General features: G+C 37.6%; 1 protein-coding gene and 1 non-coding gene across 3 annotated transcripts in view; one reads left to right on the top strand and one right to left on the bottom strand.

Moving 5' to 3' along the window:
• The window catches only part of PIK3C2A (phosphatidylinositol-4-phosphate 3-kinase catalytic subunit type 2 alpha), a 114,145-nt gene that overhangs the window by 43,839 nt on the left and 54,295 nt on the right, over nucleotides 1-16,011 (bottom strand). For both annotated transcript variants that reach the window (XR_011445942.1, XM_069554235.1), the window contains exons 4-8: nucleotides 12,927-13,084; nucleotides 11,373-11,493; nucleotides 10,636-10,747; nucleotides 9,382-9,461; nucleotides 9,186-9,249 (exon numbers count right to left, since the gene is read on the bottom strand). Coding sequence is in view for 1 of the 2 variants with exons in the window: in XM_069554235.1 (XP_069410336.1) it covers nucleotides 9,186-9,249; nucleotides 9,382-9,461; nucleotides 10,636-10,747; nucleotides 11,373-11,493; nucleotides 12,927-13,084 (535 nt within the window). In the remaining variant the exon portion in view is untranslated. The remainder of the gene's footprint in view (nucleotides 1-9,185; nucleotides 9,250-9,381; nucleotides 9,462-10,635; nucleotides 10,748-11,372; nucleotides 11,494-12,926; nucleotides 13,085-16,011) is intronic.
• Nucleotides 3,076-3,182, top strand: LOC138421413 (U6 spliceosomal RNA). The gene has a single exon (XR_011249494.1). It is a non-coding gene; the product is annotated as a U6 spliceosomal RNA (small nuclear RNA).

Genomic DNA, 16,011 nt, shown 5'->3' with positions numbered 1-16,011 from the left:
GGAGACCTGGGTTCAATCCCTGGGTCGGGAAGATCTCCTGCAGAAGGAAATGGCAACTCACTCCAGTATTCTTGCCTGGAAAATCCCATGGACTGAGGAGCCTGGTCGGCTACAGTCCATGGGGTTGCAAAGAGTCAGACACAACTGAGCGACTTCACTTTCACTTTCTAATATATAAATTAATGAGCATGGCTGTGTTCCAATAAAACTTTATTTACGAAACTGGGTTAATGGCCAGATTTGGCATTAATATGCAACTCCTGCTTTAGCCCTCTTTTATTCCTTATAGTAATTAACTACCTTTTATTAATTAACAATTCTTTAAGTTTCCCTGTTCAAAAATCTACTATAGTTTCTGTTGCATGACTTAGCCCGTGACTGACTGATCTGCCTTGCTACTGGCATGTGATTATTTCCTCTACTATTTGCCTTATTTTTGCTCTGGACATTTATCTGACTTTCTATCCTATACCCTAAAAGACGCCTCAGTTAACTGTCCATGTGGCAAATTCACAACATTTTCAACCCCCAAACTGTGTGCCCTATCAGAATCTTAACAACAGTATCATATTCTGATCACAGTCTCCTTTGCTTCCAGCCCACACACTCTCATTCTGACCAAATCTACTCTCTGAGCTCAGAGACCTCTCTACTTTTTCTACCAGGCAGCATCTATATCTACAGAATAGCTCACAATCCTAAAGATCAAATCATCTCAGATTTCAGCAGGCATCTGCATGCCACTTAACATTCCTTTTACAAGCGCTTGGTCAGCTTTATTTCCTATTTCCCTTAGAGTATGAAGCTAAACCATTATTCCTTACCCCAAAATATTTAGCTTCATTTTAGTGAAATAAATTAACATCTTATCCCTAGAAAACTAAGACCAGGAGGAATCAAAACTTTTGCAATTCCCTGATCCCTTCCATAAACCTGCCTAAAGAGAAATTAAAACATACATCTACACAGACTTACACATGAATGTTTATAGCAGCATTATTCATAATAATCAAAAACTGCAAATAGGGGCTTCCCTGGTAGTACAGTGGATAAGAATCTGCCTCCCAATGCAGGGTACACGAGTTCATCTGCCTGGTCCAGGAAGACTCCATATGCCGCAGAGCAACTAAGCCAGCGAGCGTGCCACAGCTACTGAAGCCCATGTGCTTAGATCCTGTACCCCAAAACAAGAGAGGCCACTGCAATCAGAAGCCCAAGCACCAGAACTAGAGAGTAGCCCCCACTCACCAAAACTAGAGAAAGCCCAAGCAAAGCAACCAAAAATTAAATAAACAGTTTTAAAAAATAAAAGCAAAAAGTACAGTTAAAGATGTCAGTTACTGGGTGACTAGATAAATAAAACATGGTATAGCCAAACAACAGAAGGATTCAGCAATAAAACAAAACAAAACAATGGATACACATTACACAAACAAAGCTTAAGACAGTATGGTAGGTATAAAACAGTTAGCTAGTGGGAAGCTGCTGTCTAACACAGGGAGTTTGGCTCAGTGCTCCATGATGACCTAGATGGGTAGGATGGAAAGGGGAAGGAGGTTCATGAGGAAGAGGATATGTATACTTTCAGCTGATTCACACTGTTGTACAGCAGAAACTAACACAATATTATAAAGCAATTATCCTTCAATTTAAAAAAAAACACTATGATATATAAAAGAAATCAGATATAAAGGATTACACAGGGTATGATTCCATTTACAGGAAATCTCCATTAAAGGCAAATCTATTGAGATAGGAACCAGATTAGCAGTTGTCTCGGGCTGAGGATGGGAATGGGAGAATGAGTGGAAAGAAGCACATGAAAACTTATGTTCTAAAACTCCACTGTAATGACAATTATACAACTCTATCTTAAGAGTCCCTTGGACTGCAAGGAAGTCCAACCAGTCCATCCTAAAGGAGATCAGTCCTGGGTGTTCATTGGAAGGACTGATGCTAAAGCTGAAACTCCAATATTTGGCCACCTCATGTGAAGAGTTAACTCATTGGAAAAGACCCTGATGCTTGGAGGGATTGAGGGCAGGAGGAGAAGGAGACGACAGAGGATGAGATGGCTGAATGGCATCACCGACTCGATGGACGTGAGTTTGAGTGAACTCTGGCAGTTGGTGATGCAGGGAGGCCTGGCGTGCTGCAATTTGTGGGGTCGCAAAGAGTCGGACACAACTGAGCATCTGAACTGAACTGAACTGATTCATCTGCTAAAATAATCACTGAATTGTACACATTAAATGGATAAATATTATGATCCATAAATTGTATCTCAATAAAGCAATATAAAATATGGGGAATAGATATGATAGAGAGTTGCTATTTCCAATTAGATGGTGAGTGAAGAGCTTTCTGATTAGACATCAGAGCACAGATCCTAAGGAACTGAAAGAATAAGTTAAGCATTAAAGAAGCATTAAAAGAAGAAGGAACAAGTACAAAGGTCCCAGTTGGGAAGCATACCTGCAGGTCAACTAGAACAAAGGAAGAAAAGGGGTAGAAGGGACTTTCCCGGTGGTCCAGCGGCTAAGACATCAGGCTCCAAAGCAGGGATGCATGGGGTGTAGGTTCATTTCCTGCTAGGGAACTAGATCCTGCCTGCCTCAACTAAAAAACATGTAATATGCTACAACTAAGATCTGGTGCTGCCAAATAAATAAAATATATTTTTTTAAAAACACTTTTTAGGGTATTCCAGGTGATGCAGGTTTGATCCCTGGGTTGGGAAGATCCCCTGGAGGAGGAAATGGCAACCCCACTCCAGTCTAAAAAGGAAAAAGGAAAAGAAAACACACACACACACACATTTAAAGAAAGGGGTAGGAAGCCATCAGAGAGCTCAGAATGTGTGAAGTGAAGTGAAGTGAAGTGACTCAGTCGTCCAACTCTTTGCGACCCCACGGACTGTAGCCTACCAGGCTCCTCTGTCCCTGGGATTCTCCAGGCAGGAATTCTGGAGTGGGTTGCCATTTCCTTCTCCAGAAGATCTTCCCAACCCAGGGATCGAACCTGGGTCTTTACCATCTGAGCCACCTTGAAATCATAATTAAGATTTAAATTTCAGTGCTCGCTTCGGCAGCACATATACTAAAATTGGAACGATACAGAGTAGATTAGCATGGCCCCTGCGCAAGGATGACACGCAAATTCGTGAAGCGTTCCATATTTTTATGTACCCCAATGTTCATCGCAGCACTGTTTATAATAGCCAGGACATGGAAACAACCTAGATGTCCATCAGCAGATGAATGGATAAGAAAGCTGTGGTACATATACACAATGGAGTATTACTCAGCCGTTAAAAAGAATTCATTTGAATCAGTTCTGATGAGATGGATGAAACTGGAGCCGATTATACAGAGTGAAGTAAGCCAGAAAGAAAAACACCAATACAGTATACTAACACATATATATGGAATTTAGGAAGATGGCAATGACGACCCTGTATGCAAGACAGGGAAAGAGACACAAATGTGTATAACGGACTTTTGGACTCAGAGGGAGAGGGAGAGGGTGGGATGATTTGGGAGAATGACATTCTAACATGTATACTATCATGTGAATTGAATCGCCAGTCTATGTCTGACGCAGGATGCAGCATGCTTGGGGCTGGTGCATGGGGATGACCCAGAAAGATGTTATGGGGAGGGAGGTGGGAGGGAGGTTCATGTTTGGGAATGCATGTAAGAATTAAAGATTTTAAAATTAAAAAAAAAAAGTAAATAAGGTACAAAATGTAAAAAAAAAATAAATAAATAAATAAAAAAAAAAGATTTAAATTTCACTGAGATGGTAAACAGCATATTAAACAAAATAGTGGCATGATTTAATATCCTTAAGGGTTTATAAATTTGATTAATCTTTTCCAACAACCATTTTTTGGTTTTGATTTTCTCTCATTTTACATTTGCTTTCTGTGCTTGTATTCATTTTTAAAAATAATTTTTTTATTTTGGAACAATTTTAGATTTACAAGAATAGTAGAGAAAGTTCTCATTCAACATTAAAGGAAACTGGTTAAGTAACTTCTTATATAACCATGTTAAATTTGTCAAAACAAAGACATTAACACTCATTACATTATTATTACCTAAACAACAGACTTTATTCAGATTTTACCAATGTTTCCAAATGTATTTCTCCTCTTCCATGATACAATCCAGGATACCACACTGCATTTAGTGGTTTGTTTTTAAAATATAATTTTGATTGCCTATTGAAGACAGGCTACAGAAGAACAGGCAGAAGTTGGAAGACCAGCAGGCAATTGCTGTTAAATCTTGTGGTTAACTAGGAGTATAGCTCTGGTAGTGGAGAACTGTCACATTCTAAATGTATTTCTGAGGTAAAGTTGAGAGAAATGTAAGATGTGAAATATCTTTTTCTTGGGAAATCAAAAATGACTCCAAAGTTTTGGCCTGAGCAAATGGAAGGACAGAGTGGCCATTTTATTAAGAAGGGGAAGACTGATGAATAGATATAAAGGGTAGCATAAAAACATGGTTTTATACATCTTAAACTTGAGATGTTAGACATTTATATAAAAAGTTAAGTATCAGACATCTGAATCTGAAGTGATGATCAACCTAGGTAGGGTATTTAAGTGTTAGTTGCTCAGTCGTGTCCGACTCTTTGCGACCCCGTGGACTGTAGCCCACCAGGCCCCTCTGTCCATGGGATTCTCCAGCCAAGAGTACTGGAGAGGGTAGACGGTCCTTCCTCCAGGGGATCGTCCCAACCCAGGGATCAAGCCCAGGTCTCCTGCATTCTAGGTGGATTCTTTACAACTGAGCCACTAGGGAAGCCCCTAGGGTAATCCTGAAAGATGATGCTATGAAAGTGCTGCACTCAATATGCCAGCAAATCTGGAAAACACAGCAGTGGCCACAGGACTGGAAAAGGTCAGTTTCCATTCCAATCCCAAAGAAAGGCAATACCAAAGAATGCTCAAACTACTGCACAATTGCACTCATCTCACACGCTAGTAAAGTAATGCTCAAAATTCTCCAAGCCAGGCATCCGTAATACATGAACCATGAACTTCCAGATATTTAAGCTGGTTTTAGAAAAGGCAGAGGAACTAGAGATCAAATTGCTAACATCCGCTAGATCACTGAAAAAGCAAGAGTTTCAGAAAAACATCTATTTCTGCTTTATTGACTATGCCAAAGTCTTTGACTGTGTGGATCACAATAAACTGGGGAAAATTCTGAAAGAGATGGGAATACCAGACCACCTGACCTGCCTCCTGAGAAACCTGTATGCAGGTCAGGAAGCAACAGTTAGAATTGGACATGGAACAACAGACTGGTTCCAAATAGAAAAAGGAGTACGTCAAGGCTATATATTGTCACCCTGCTTATTTAACTTGTATACAGGCTACATCATGAGAAACACTGGGGTGGAAGAAGCACAAGCTGGAATCAAGATTGCTGGGAGAAATATCAATAACCTCAGAGATGCAGATGACACCACCCTTATGGCAGAAAGCGAAGAGGAACTCAAAAGCCTCTTGATGAAAGTGAAAGTGGAGAGTGAAAAAGGTGGCTTAAAGCTCAACATTCAGAAAATGAAGATCATGGCATCTAGTCCCATCACTTCCTGGGAAACAGTGGAAATAGTGTCAGACTTTATTTTTGGGGGCTCCAAAAATCACTGCAGATGGTGATTGCAGTGACGAAATGAAAGGACACTTACCCCTTGGAAGCAAAGTTATGACCAACCTAGATAGCATATTCAAAAGCAGAGACATTACTTTGCCAACAAAGGTCCATCAAGACTATGGTTTTTCCAGTAGTCATGTATGGATGTGAGAGTTGGACTGTGAAGAAAGCTAAGTGCTGAAGAATTGATGCTTTTGAACTGCGGTGTTGGAGAAGACTCTTGAGAGTCCCTTGGACTGCAAAGAGGTCCAACCAGTCCATCCTAAAGGAGATCAGTTCTGGGTGTTCATTGGAAGGACTGATGCTAAAGCTGAAACTCCAATACTTTGGCTACCTCATGCAAAGAGTTGACTCATTGGAAAAGACTCTGATGCTGGGAGGGATTGGGGGCAGGAGGAGAAGGGACGACAGAGGATGAGATGGATGGATGGCATCACCAACTCGATGGACATGAGTTTGGGTAAACTCCGGGAGTTGGTTATGGACAGGGAGGCCTGGCATGCAGCGATTCATGGTGTGGCAAAGAGTCAGACACAACTGAGCGACTGAACTGACAGAACGGAGGTGGATTCTTTCCGTCTGAGCCACTAGGGAAGCCTAAAAAGATCACCTACAGATTAAAAAAGATCACCTACAGTGGAAATACAGAGAAAAAAAGAGGTCCTAGAACTGAGAGCCCCAGGCATTCTAATGTTTAGAGGTCAGGAAGATAAGGAGATCACAAAGCCACAAGTATGAGTGAAAACAGAGCAGACACTGGAAGTAGGAGAACCAAGAATGTGATATCCCAGAAGCCATACAAGTATTTCAAGAAGGAAGAAACAATCAATTCTATACTATAGAACAGTAGAGAAAAAGACAGACTAGGAACTCATTACTGGAACTGTGACCCTTGAAACCCTTGATGATCTTAAGTGCAGTTTCAGAGAACTGTTGAGAATGAAAGCTTGATTGGAGTGGGTACACAAGAAAATGAGAAGAGAGGAAGTGTAAGGAGAAAAAACAGATTAACTTTCAAGAGGTTTGCTAAGCTGGGTGACTGCTACAGAGGAATGTGGACTTCTTGTTTTCTTCTAAGATGGAAGATACACCCATGGCTCTGTCCTTAAACTTCTTTTGCTCTGCCTGCAATGGTTTTCTTGGTGATCTTATCCAGTTTTCAGTTCAGTTCAGTCGCTCAGTCATGTCCAACTCTTTGTGATGCCATGAATCACAGCACGCCAGGCCTCCCTGTCCATCATCATCTCCCGCAGTTCACTTAAACTCACGTCCATCAAGTCGGTGATACCATCCAGCCATCTTATCCTCTGTCGTCCCCTTTTCCTCCTGTCCCCAATCGCTCCCAGCATCCAGTTTTAGGGCTGCAAAATATTTATATTCTGATGATTCCCCAGTTTATTATCGCCAGCCTGGATCTCCTACATTAAATTCCAGATTCATATCCATCTATCTATTCAATATCACTATTTGGATGAATAACAGTCATCTCAAACACAGTGTCCAAACTGAGTTCAGATCTTCCCCATAAACCTGCTCTCTCAGTTTTCTACCTCTCACTCAAAACGCCCAGGTAGAAAATACTGAAGTTACGCATTTCTCTCTCTCATGTTCTACATCCAATCTATTGGTAAATCTTCCAAGCATTAACTTTTCATCACTTTTACTACTATCACTCTGGTCTAAGCCATCATTCTCTCTCCTCACTGATTTGGTTCTACTCTTGCCCCTCTGCTCATTCTAGTCTAGCCTGGCAGACCTTCTACATACCAGACATACCCCTTCCCCAGATAACCAGGTAGCTTCTTCCTCTCTTCTCCGGTAATTTACTCAAATTCGTTTTCTCAATGAGCCCTTCTCTGATTATCTTATTTGAAACTGCAACATTACCCTCCCCATTTATTTTTCTCTAATAGCACTTACCACCTGATATATACCTTGCCAGTTTATTACTAAACTTTTGTTTCCTCTAACTAAAATGTAAATTCTCTAAAGGGCAAGGATTACAGTTTCTTTCGTCCACTGTTATATGCTCAGCACCTACAACAGTGACTTGAGAGAGAATTCAGTAAATATCTATTAAATAAATTGACATAATTATATACTGATAAAAAATATTTACTAGTAGCTAGAAATCTGGAAGTCATCCTACACTATTTCTTCTTCACTTATATCTCATTATCTATCAAAATCTAACCAATTTTATCTCCTAAATATCGTTCATCAGTCCCTTCTCTTTACTGTCACCATACTCATTATATATTACCTGCTGTTGTTATTTAGTCGCTAAGTCATGTCCGACTCTTTCATGACCCCACGGACTACAGCCTACCAGGCCCTTCTGTCCATAGGATGTCTCAAGCAAGAATACTGGAGTGGGTTGCCATTTTCTTCTCCAGCGGATCTTCCTGACCCAGGGACTGAATCGACATCTCCTGCATTGGCAGGTGGACTCTTTACCACTGAGCCACCAGGGAAGCCTGTCTTTTACCTAGACCTATAAAAAGTCTTGCCGAAGCAGTGTCCCTGAGACCAATCCTGGCAACCCTAAATTTAACTTTGTTTAGGCAGAGGGACTTCAAAGTTCAAGATTAAACAAGTCAACCACTCTACCCTACTCCACTTCCTACCCTTAGCTTAAAACACCTTAAATAACACCTTAAATGATTACAGAAGGGGTCAGCAAACATTTCCTATAAAATGAAAATAGTAACTTGTTTGGGCTTTGCAGGGCATATGGTCTCTGTCCCAACTACTCAAATTGAGTATTAGAGCACAGATGCAGTCATAGAAAACATGTAAACAAATGGATGTGGCTGTGCCCCGCCAAATTTTTATTTACAAGAATTGGAAGTGGACTGTACACAGCCCCCTGATCTGGAGAATAAAGTAAAACATAGTATGGATTACAGGGTGGTACTTTATACTGACCTATCTCCAATGTCATCTTCAATCTTCACTTCATACTCTGTATTAGATAAGTGCTTATACTTCCCCATATGTTTCACACCTATATACTTTTGTTCACATGCCCTTTCCAACTATCTTCTAGCTAACTCACACCATTTAAGACTTGGCAACATCCTTTCTTAGAGGCCTCTTCCTTGAACTCTCAAGTTGACTGGAAAAGTGCCCTTGTTTGATCTCTCAAAAAACCTCAATGCATACCCCTATTCTACATTTACTATACTGAAATTCTATTTAAGTCTGTTTAAGTTCTTGGTAGGTGGGGCTCAGGTCATTCATTTTCTTAACCCCAGCATCTAGCAAGCATTCAATAAATGCTTTTTGAATTGAACTGAAGGTTCCTCTTAGTAATAAAGTTGAAGTAACCCAAGTACTAAATTTCTATTAATATGTTGGATCAGAAAACAAGTTCTCAAATAGCAACATCAAGAATATAGTTTAAATAGTCCTTCTAAAATATTTAATCCAATTTCAACACTAGTATTTAAGAGAATACAGAGAAAAGAATCTTTAAACCATCATGCCAAAATATGAATTAGAACTTACTTCAATTTGAAGAGCCAACTCCACTTGATTGTGATACAAATCTAAAAGTTCTTCAACAGGATGTCTAAAATGAAGAACAGTTATTGTGGCTGAAAGATACTATATACAAGAATGATTGTTTTATTTACCAAAGTAAATGCATTCACATCCAAAAGTAAAGTTTGAAAATATGAAATTAATGTTTTAGATGCCACACCTTGTCATGACTTCTTTATAAGGTTTTTCTATTTGATGCAGGTGTTTGTTTAAATCCACAGGTGTTTCATCATCTTCCGCCTAAATAACACATACAAACATTTATCAAATAATGAAATCCATTAGTTAGTCTTTCTGTTGCCAAGTTAAACAGGATTAAGCATATGATAAACTCTTGAAAAGAAAGTGATTTTTCAGAACTGAGGCTTTAAATATTTATAACTGACTCAAAAAAGTGACTGTCTTTTAAAAAGCCTGTTTTTTAAGTGGGAAAAACATAAATACTTTGAAGTCTAGTTTCTGATATGTAAATTTTTTCAAAGGAAAACCACTTCTGTTCTACAGAGAGAGAATGGAGAGCTAAAAACACTTTTAAAGATGGCTGACAGCCAAATGAAGGTGAGGTGGGAACCAGATGAGAAGAGATCATCTAAATTTCTGCATTATATTTTCTAATGATAATCAAATTTCCTTCTACCTCACCCTCAATAAGTGAGGTTCTGGTCTTTTCAACCATAACCCTTACTATGCAAAGTACTGAAGAACATCGCTCCTTAGGAAACTGAAAAGAAAAGTTACTAATGATATGATAAAATGTTCTGAATTTTGTGAAACAGTTTTCACCCAAGTGAAATAAACTCTACCTAACATAGGAGCAAAACTGAGGAAAATAAAGAAAAGAGATAGCAGAAATGACAGATATTTTTCTTCCCCAAAGTCTACCAAATGAAGATTATCTCTCTTTACATATTAAAATTCATCAAGAAATAAAATGGCCTAAATTCTTATATTCTGTTTTGCTTTAACCTCAAAATAAAGTACTATACTTTTAGAACAGAGAATTAGTTTTCATGTGGTGAAAAATAATCTATTTTCCTCAGTTTGGTGCAAATGTCAATATGTATCTTTTTCTCCCCCCAATCCATATTTAGCATTCAAAATCTTTTTTCCTCGGTTCTCCTTGACTGATGCTGATGTTTTCATTGTGCAACTTGTATAAAACTATTACAAGTCAAACTCTTATAAAACTTTGATTTTCACACATGCCTCCAGCTCTGAGTATTATGCTACCTAAACCTCCATGATTGAAAGATTCCCCCCATCTGCTATAAAGACTTCCATAGGAAGTTAATATAGAGTTCCTCACTTGCAGTCAAACCCAAATCTCTTGAAGAAGGTACAAACTGCATACTGGCTGATTAACAAAGTTATTCAGATTCAACCAAATGCAATTCAGTATAGAGTATACACTTACTGTTCGGGCCAGATTTTGACACATTGCGCTGAAGGTCAAAAGTTGTAGTTTAATCTCTGTGTCCCATTTTCGACAGTTTTGAATATGTTCATGACTTCCAAGACAATGATTACTGTTAAAATATATTAGTTATTCATCAACATTATTCTCCTCAAATCAGAAATAATAGACAGAGTAAATATAAATTGTTTATGCATCAGAAATTGAAGAGGATGACAAAATAAAGATTTTTAAATCAAATAAGAGCATTTAAATAGAGGAATAATTCTACATGAGAAGAGTTAAAGCAAAGAAGAAAGAAGATGAAGACAAAGAAGGGAAAAAAACAGGGACAGAGAATTTCTGGTAGGTTCAGAAAAAGATTCATATAATGATATTTTCAGGCAGCTAAAGGGAAACCACAGCAAAACATTGTAGCTAAAGAAATACTACATGCCACAAAAGGAAAATGGAGTTCATAATGAAGTAACTATTGCCTCTCTGCAGAAAGAAAAAAAATTAAATTCATCTGTCAACCAATTACCCACCATTCTTCCCATCTAAGACTATCAGCTTCTTAAGGGCAAGATCATGTCAGATAATGCATATCTAAATATAAGTTAATTGACCCAACAAATCAAATCACTGGAACCCAATGTGGCTTTAGATTATAAATTTAACTTGAAAATTTTTTTAATCTAACCCATTAAAATGAAATTTCCAAAAATATTGCTCAGTAATTAAATGAAAAAACTTACTTCTGTAGCACCTCCTCTTGACCGCAAACTTTCAGAACATAGCTGCCAACATCTACTTGATTCAAGTCATCGTGTACCCAACAAAGGGCTTGCATTATAATGATTTCTACAGTAGAACTCACTGTAAAAGAGTTAGTCATTATTTTCATTTTACTCATTTAACTCTGAAGTATATACCTATTCAGACTATTTCTCACAGTCTAAAACAGTACTGTATAAGAGAAATATAATGCAGGTCACATATATAATTAAAAATTTTCTAGTAGTCACATTGAAGAAAGTAAAAAGAAACAGAAGAAGCTAATTTCAATAATATGTTTTATTTAAACTAATATATTTAAAATATCATTTCAATATATAGCAACTGGTAGTTAAAATTTACTAATAGGATATCTTACATTCTCTTTTCAAACCAAGTCTTTGAAATCCAGTGTGTATTTTACATTTATAGAACACCTCAATTTATATTAGCCATAGTTCAAGTAATCCCACATGTGGCTAGTCGTTATTGTATTAGACAGGGCATATCTAAGCTAAGAAAGCCACCTCTGTTTTACAGACTCCTCCAAAGAGGATAACATTTAGCAGTACCTAGCAAGCAATTATTTAAACCAAATTATAAGGAAAAAGAATCACCATTTTAAACAGCTGACATTTGCCTGGTAAAATTTCCAATAAAGAATAAAAATGTAGCAAGTAGGACCTATTATTTAATTACCATACTCTGCAATAGCTGGATACCAAGATTACAAACCATTACAAGTAACCTATTTCTATACTTAGAGCTCTTATTTTAGAAGACAATGACTATATTCAAAATTCATGAAAATCAATAGCTTGACAGAAAAGGCCATAAAACCTCTATCTAACACAATAGCTACATTTCTGAACACATAACAGTTATCATTTAAACACACAAAGCACTTCTACCATAATGTGGTTACATTTCTTAACATAGATGTACATTATAAAAGTGTACATTTATAGAGCCAAACAATAGGCATTTGATATATTTTTAAAATGAATCAAATCTTGATATATCAAGTAAAACTTTGATACAAATTAAAACACTTGCTCTCAAGGCTTACCAATGCTTATTTCAATCAAGAAGTTATGGACCATTATTTCCTTCAATTTTAGTACTAATTCTTACTGAATACTTTAATGATCCCCTAAATCAAAATTTAAGGGATGTTTAAAAAGAAAAAGTCTTCTTTTAGAATATAAGGAATAAGAACATAATTAACCTTTCTAGCTAATGCTTTCAGGTTTTGGCCAAGAGCCACATTAACCAAGATACTCAACACTTTTCAAAGAAATATGTAGTTATAAAGGTAAACTTTCTCACTAATCCATACCAAAAAACTACCCATATGAATGCCAATTTCTGGAAAAGGATAACTAATGCATATTAAGTATTTCACCACACACACTAAAAAAAAAAAAAAAACCTAATGACAAAAGAGTCACTTTATTAAAAGAGTAACACTAACATATTAAACATTTTCTTTCTAACAAGAGCAAAACAAGATGGTTTGGGAACTATGAACCTACCATCACATGTAAAGGTAACTGGTAGCTGAAATCCTTCAATTTCAATGGAGACCTTCACGCTAGCATTTTCTCCACATATGTTCCTCTGCACTGTGACTGGACTTAACAAATAGCCCCGATTTGTGCAGTGATTGGTATATGGAAAGTTGGTCTTCAATCTAGCCACAAAAAAGAAGAAATTAAATTCTCTTTTGAAAGCTGCATTTGAGAGCCCTGAATAAGGCTTTGCATGCTTACAGCCATTCAGTTCTGTGTTTTTGTCCAATTCTAGAGCAGCTCAGGAGAAATGCAATGAATGGTCTCCTGACTGCCTTTTAAATGAAAGGAATCCAAGAAAAGAGATTAAGTACTTCAACATAATGCTATCAACATTAACCAAGCACACACTGGATACACAACATTAAATGAGTTTCTGTTTCTGATTTTTTGTTAAGCAGTGTAATTTCACAAAATGATACATTTTTAATGAACCATGATACAGGTGATAGCCCTAAACTGTAATTGCCAGAAGGATAGAAAATTTGTTGTCTGTCCTTTAAAAATCTTTTCTTCTAACGTCCTTTCTCTTACATATTGATTTTGGTTGTTTAGCATGATAGAAAAACATAGGCAATCAGTTTTTACTGTGCTATGAGGGCTTTATTCCCTCAAAGTGAATAGGGAATGGCAAAAAATTGACTGTGAAGTATTCTTGGTATTCACAGTAGCAAAATAGTAGCAAAATAGTTTAAATATATGAGCCAGGTGTACAGCTCATCTCCAGATAGCCCTTCTACTATCTGAAGACAAAGGAGGATTTGATGCCTCTTTAAACTTGTGGACTTCCTTTAACTGACTTTCTTCTGGAAGTTAGAGGACAAGTTCCAATCCTCACATCTTTTCATAGGGCTGTAAATGGAATGAATGCTGCAAGTTTTATCTATTCACTACCATGTAGAGATTAAAATAATCAAGTGATTGGAACAGACTAAAATAGTCTGAGTTGACAGTAAGAAAGGTTCTGAAGAGGCAACAAGTGTAAGTTGCACAGCTTCTATAGTCGTGCACAGTTTCTATAGTCAGTCTACCCAACTTGAAATCCTGATTTTACTACTTACTAGCTGTGTAATCTTAAGTTACAAATCACCTTGTTGCTTCAGTTTCCTCTTCTATAAACTGGGGATAATACTAACTTCATGGGTTTGTTGTGAGAATTATGTAAATTAAGTTTTTAAGGACATTCAGAATACTGTCTAGTACATGGTCAGTGCTATAAAAATCTTGTTGAATGAATGAATGAGTGAATAAATAAATCTGGTTTCTGCACTGTCATCTTAAGTGCCACAAAGGATCCAATATTAAAAAGAAATATAATTGAAAAAAAGGTAACAAAGTAATAAACTTAAATTGATATTGGAAATGCACCTTTAGATGTGGACAGGCTATCTTCAAATATTTGCTTGTTGTCAAGCAACACGTGCCCCTGCAACATGACAAAACCTTCATAGGATCTAGCCTAAGATTTTTCTCACATATTTGGTATTCTCATTTCCTACAATATGAAATAAGATACTCACAGCAAATCCATAGCTAACTAATATGCTGCTAAGTCGCTTCAGTCGTGTCCGACTCTGTGCAACCCCACAGACAGCAGCCCACCAGGCTCCGCCATCCCTGGGATTCTCCAGGCAAGAACACTGGAGTGGGTTGCCATTTCCTTCTCCAAAACATGAAAGTGAAAAGTGAAAGTGAAGTCTCTCAGTCGAGTCCAACTCTTAGCGACCCTATGAACTGGAGCCTACCAGGCTCCTCTGTCCATGGGATTTTCCAGGCAAGAGTACTGGAGTGGGGTGCCATTGCCTTCTCCCGCTAACTTATACATGAAAGGGTAAAAAAAAAAAAAAAAAAAACAACTTTATATCCAAGGAAGCCTTCAATTTTCAGAAACCATTAAGGATGATAAAAGAAAAATCAGAAATTCCTTATAACTCAGAAAACAAGAATTTACTGAACAAAAATTATAGTGATAAAAGTTGCACTTGGGGCTTTCCTGGTGGCCCAGAGGTAAAGAATCCACCTGCCAATGCAGAAGACATGGGTTTAATCCCTGAACTGGGAATATCCCACATGCCTCAGAGCAACTAAGCTCATGTGCCACAACTACTGAGCCTGTGCTCTAGAGCCCATGTGCTCCAACTGTTGAAGCCTGAAGCCTGCACGCGCTAGAGCCTGTGCTCCACAGCAAGAGAAGCCATTACAATGAGAAGTCTACGCACGCACGGCAACAAAGAGTAGCCTCCACCTGAAACTAGAGAAAGCCCAAGGCAGCAATGAGGACCAGAAATAAACAAAGAAATCTTAGAAAAAAGAAAAGAACTGAGAAAAAACTAAGATGGTAACAGACTGCTTCAAGTTGTGGCTTCTTTTGTTCTGTTTGTAACTGAACTTTTAAATATACAAAAGAAGATTACTAATTATCAATTAGTAAACTGATAATTGCTGAGTAAATTTTCACTTTATATATAATAGACTAGATAAAGTATTTTATGAATACTCTAAACCACACATTGTAGTTTGATGTTCTTAAGTAATTACCTACAAAGAGCATTTTTTAATACTAATTTTCATTTTCTTTAAACCATCCATTTCCCTGGTTCAGTCGCTAAATTGTGTCCAACTCTTTGCAACCCCATGGACTGCAGCACACCAGGCTTTCCTGTTCTTCACTATCTCCTGGAGTTTACTCAAACTCATGTCCACTGAGTCAGTGATGCCATCCAACCATCTCATCCTCTGCTGCCCCCTTCTCCTCCTGCCCTTATCTTTCCCAGCATCAGGGTCTTTTCCAATGAAACAGCTGTTTGCATCAGGTGGTCAACATATTGGAGCTTTAATATCAGTCCTTCCAATGAATATTCAGGGTCCGTTTCCCTATCATCACCAAAGCAATGGCTTTGTTTGCTTAATGTGGCTCTATAGCTCAGGAAATTAATTATCTTTATGCAAATACCAAAATCCTTTATGGTTTATTTCATAGTATGTGCTATCAAGTTAAGGTTACATATAGACAGAGCCAAACCAGAAAGACAGAAGACATAAAAATGAT

The sequence above is a fragment of the Ovis canadensis genome, chromosome 15 (assembly GCF_042477335.2).
Source record: "Ovis canadensis isolate MfBH-ARS-UI-01 breed Bighorn chromosome 15, ARS-UI_OviCan_v2, whole genome shotgun sequence".
Taxonomy (NCBI): Eukaryota; Metazoa; Chordata; class Mammalia; order Artiodactyla; family Bovidae; genus Ovis; species Ovis canadensis.
The sequence above is the reverse complement of the archived record's forward strand: the minus strand, read 5'-3'. Positions and strand labels throughout refer to the sequence as shown.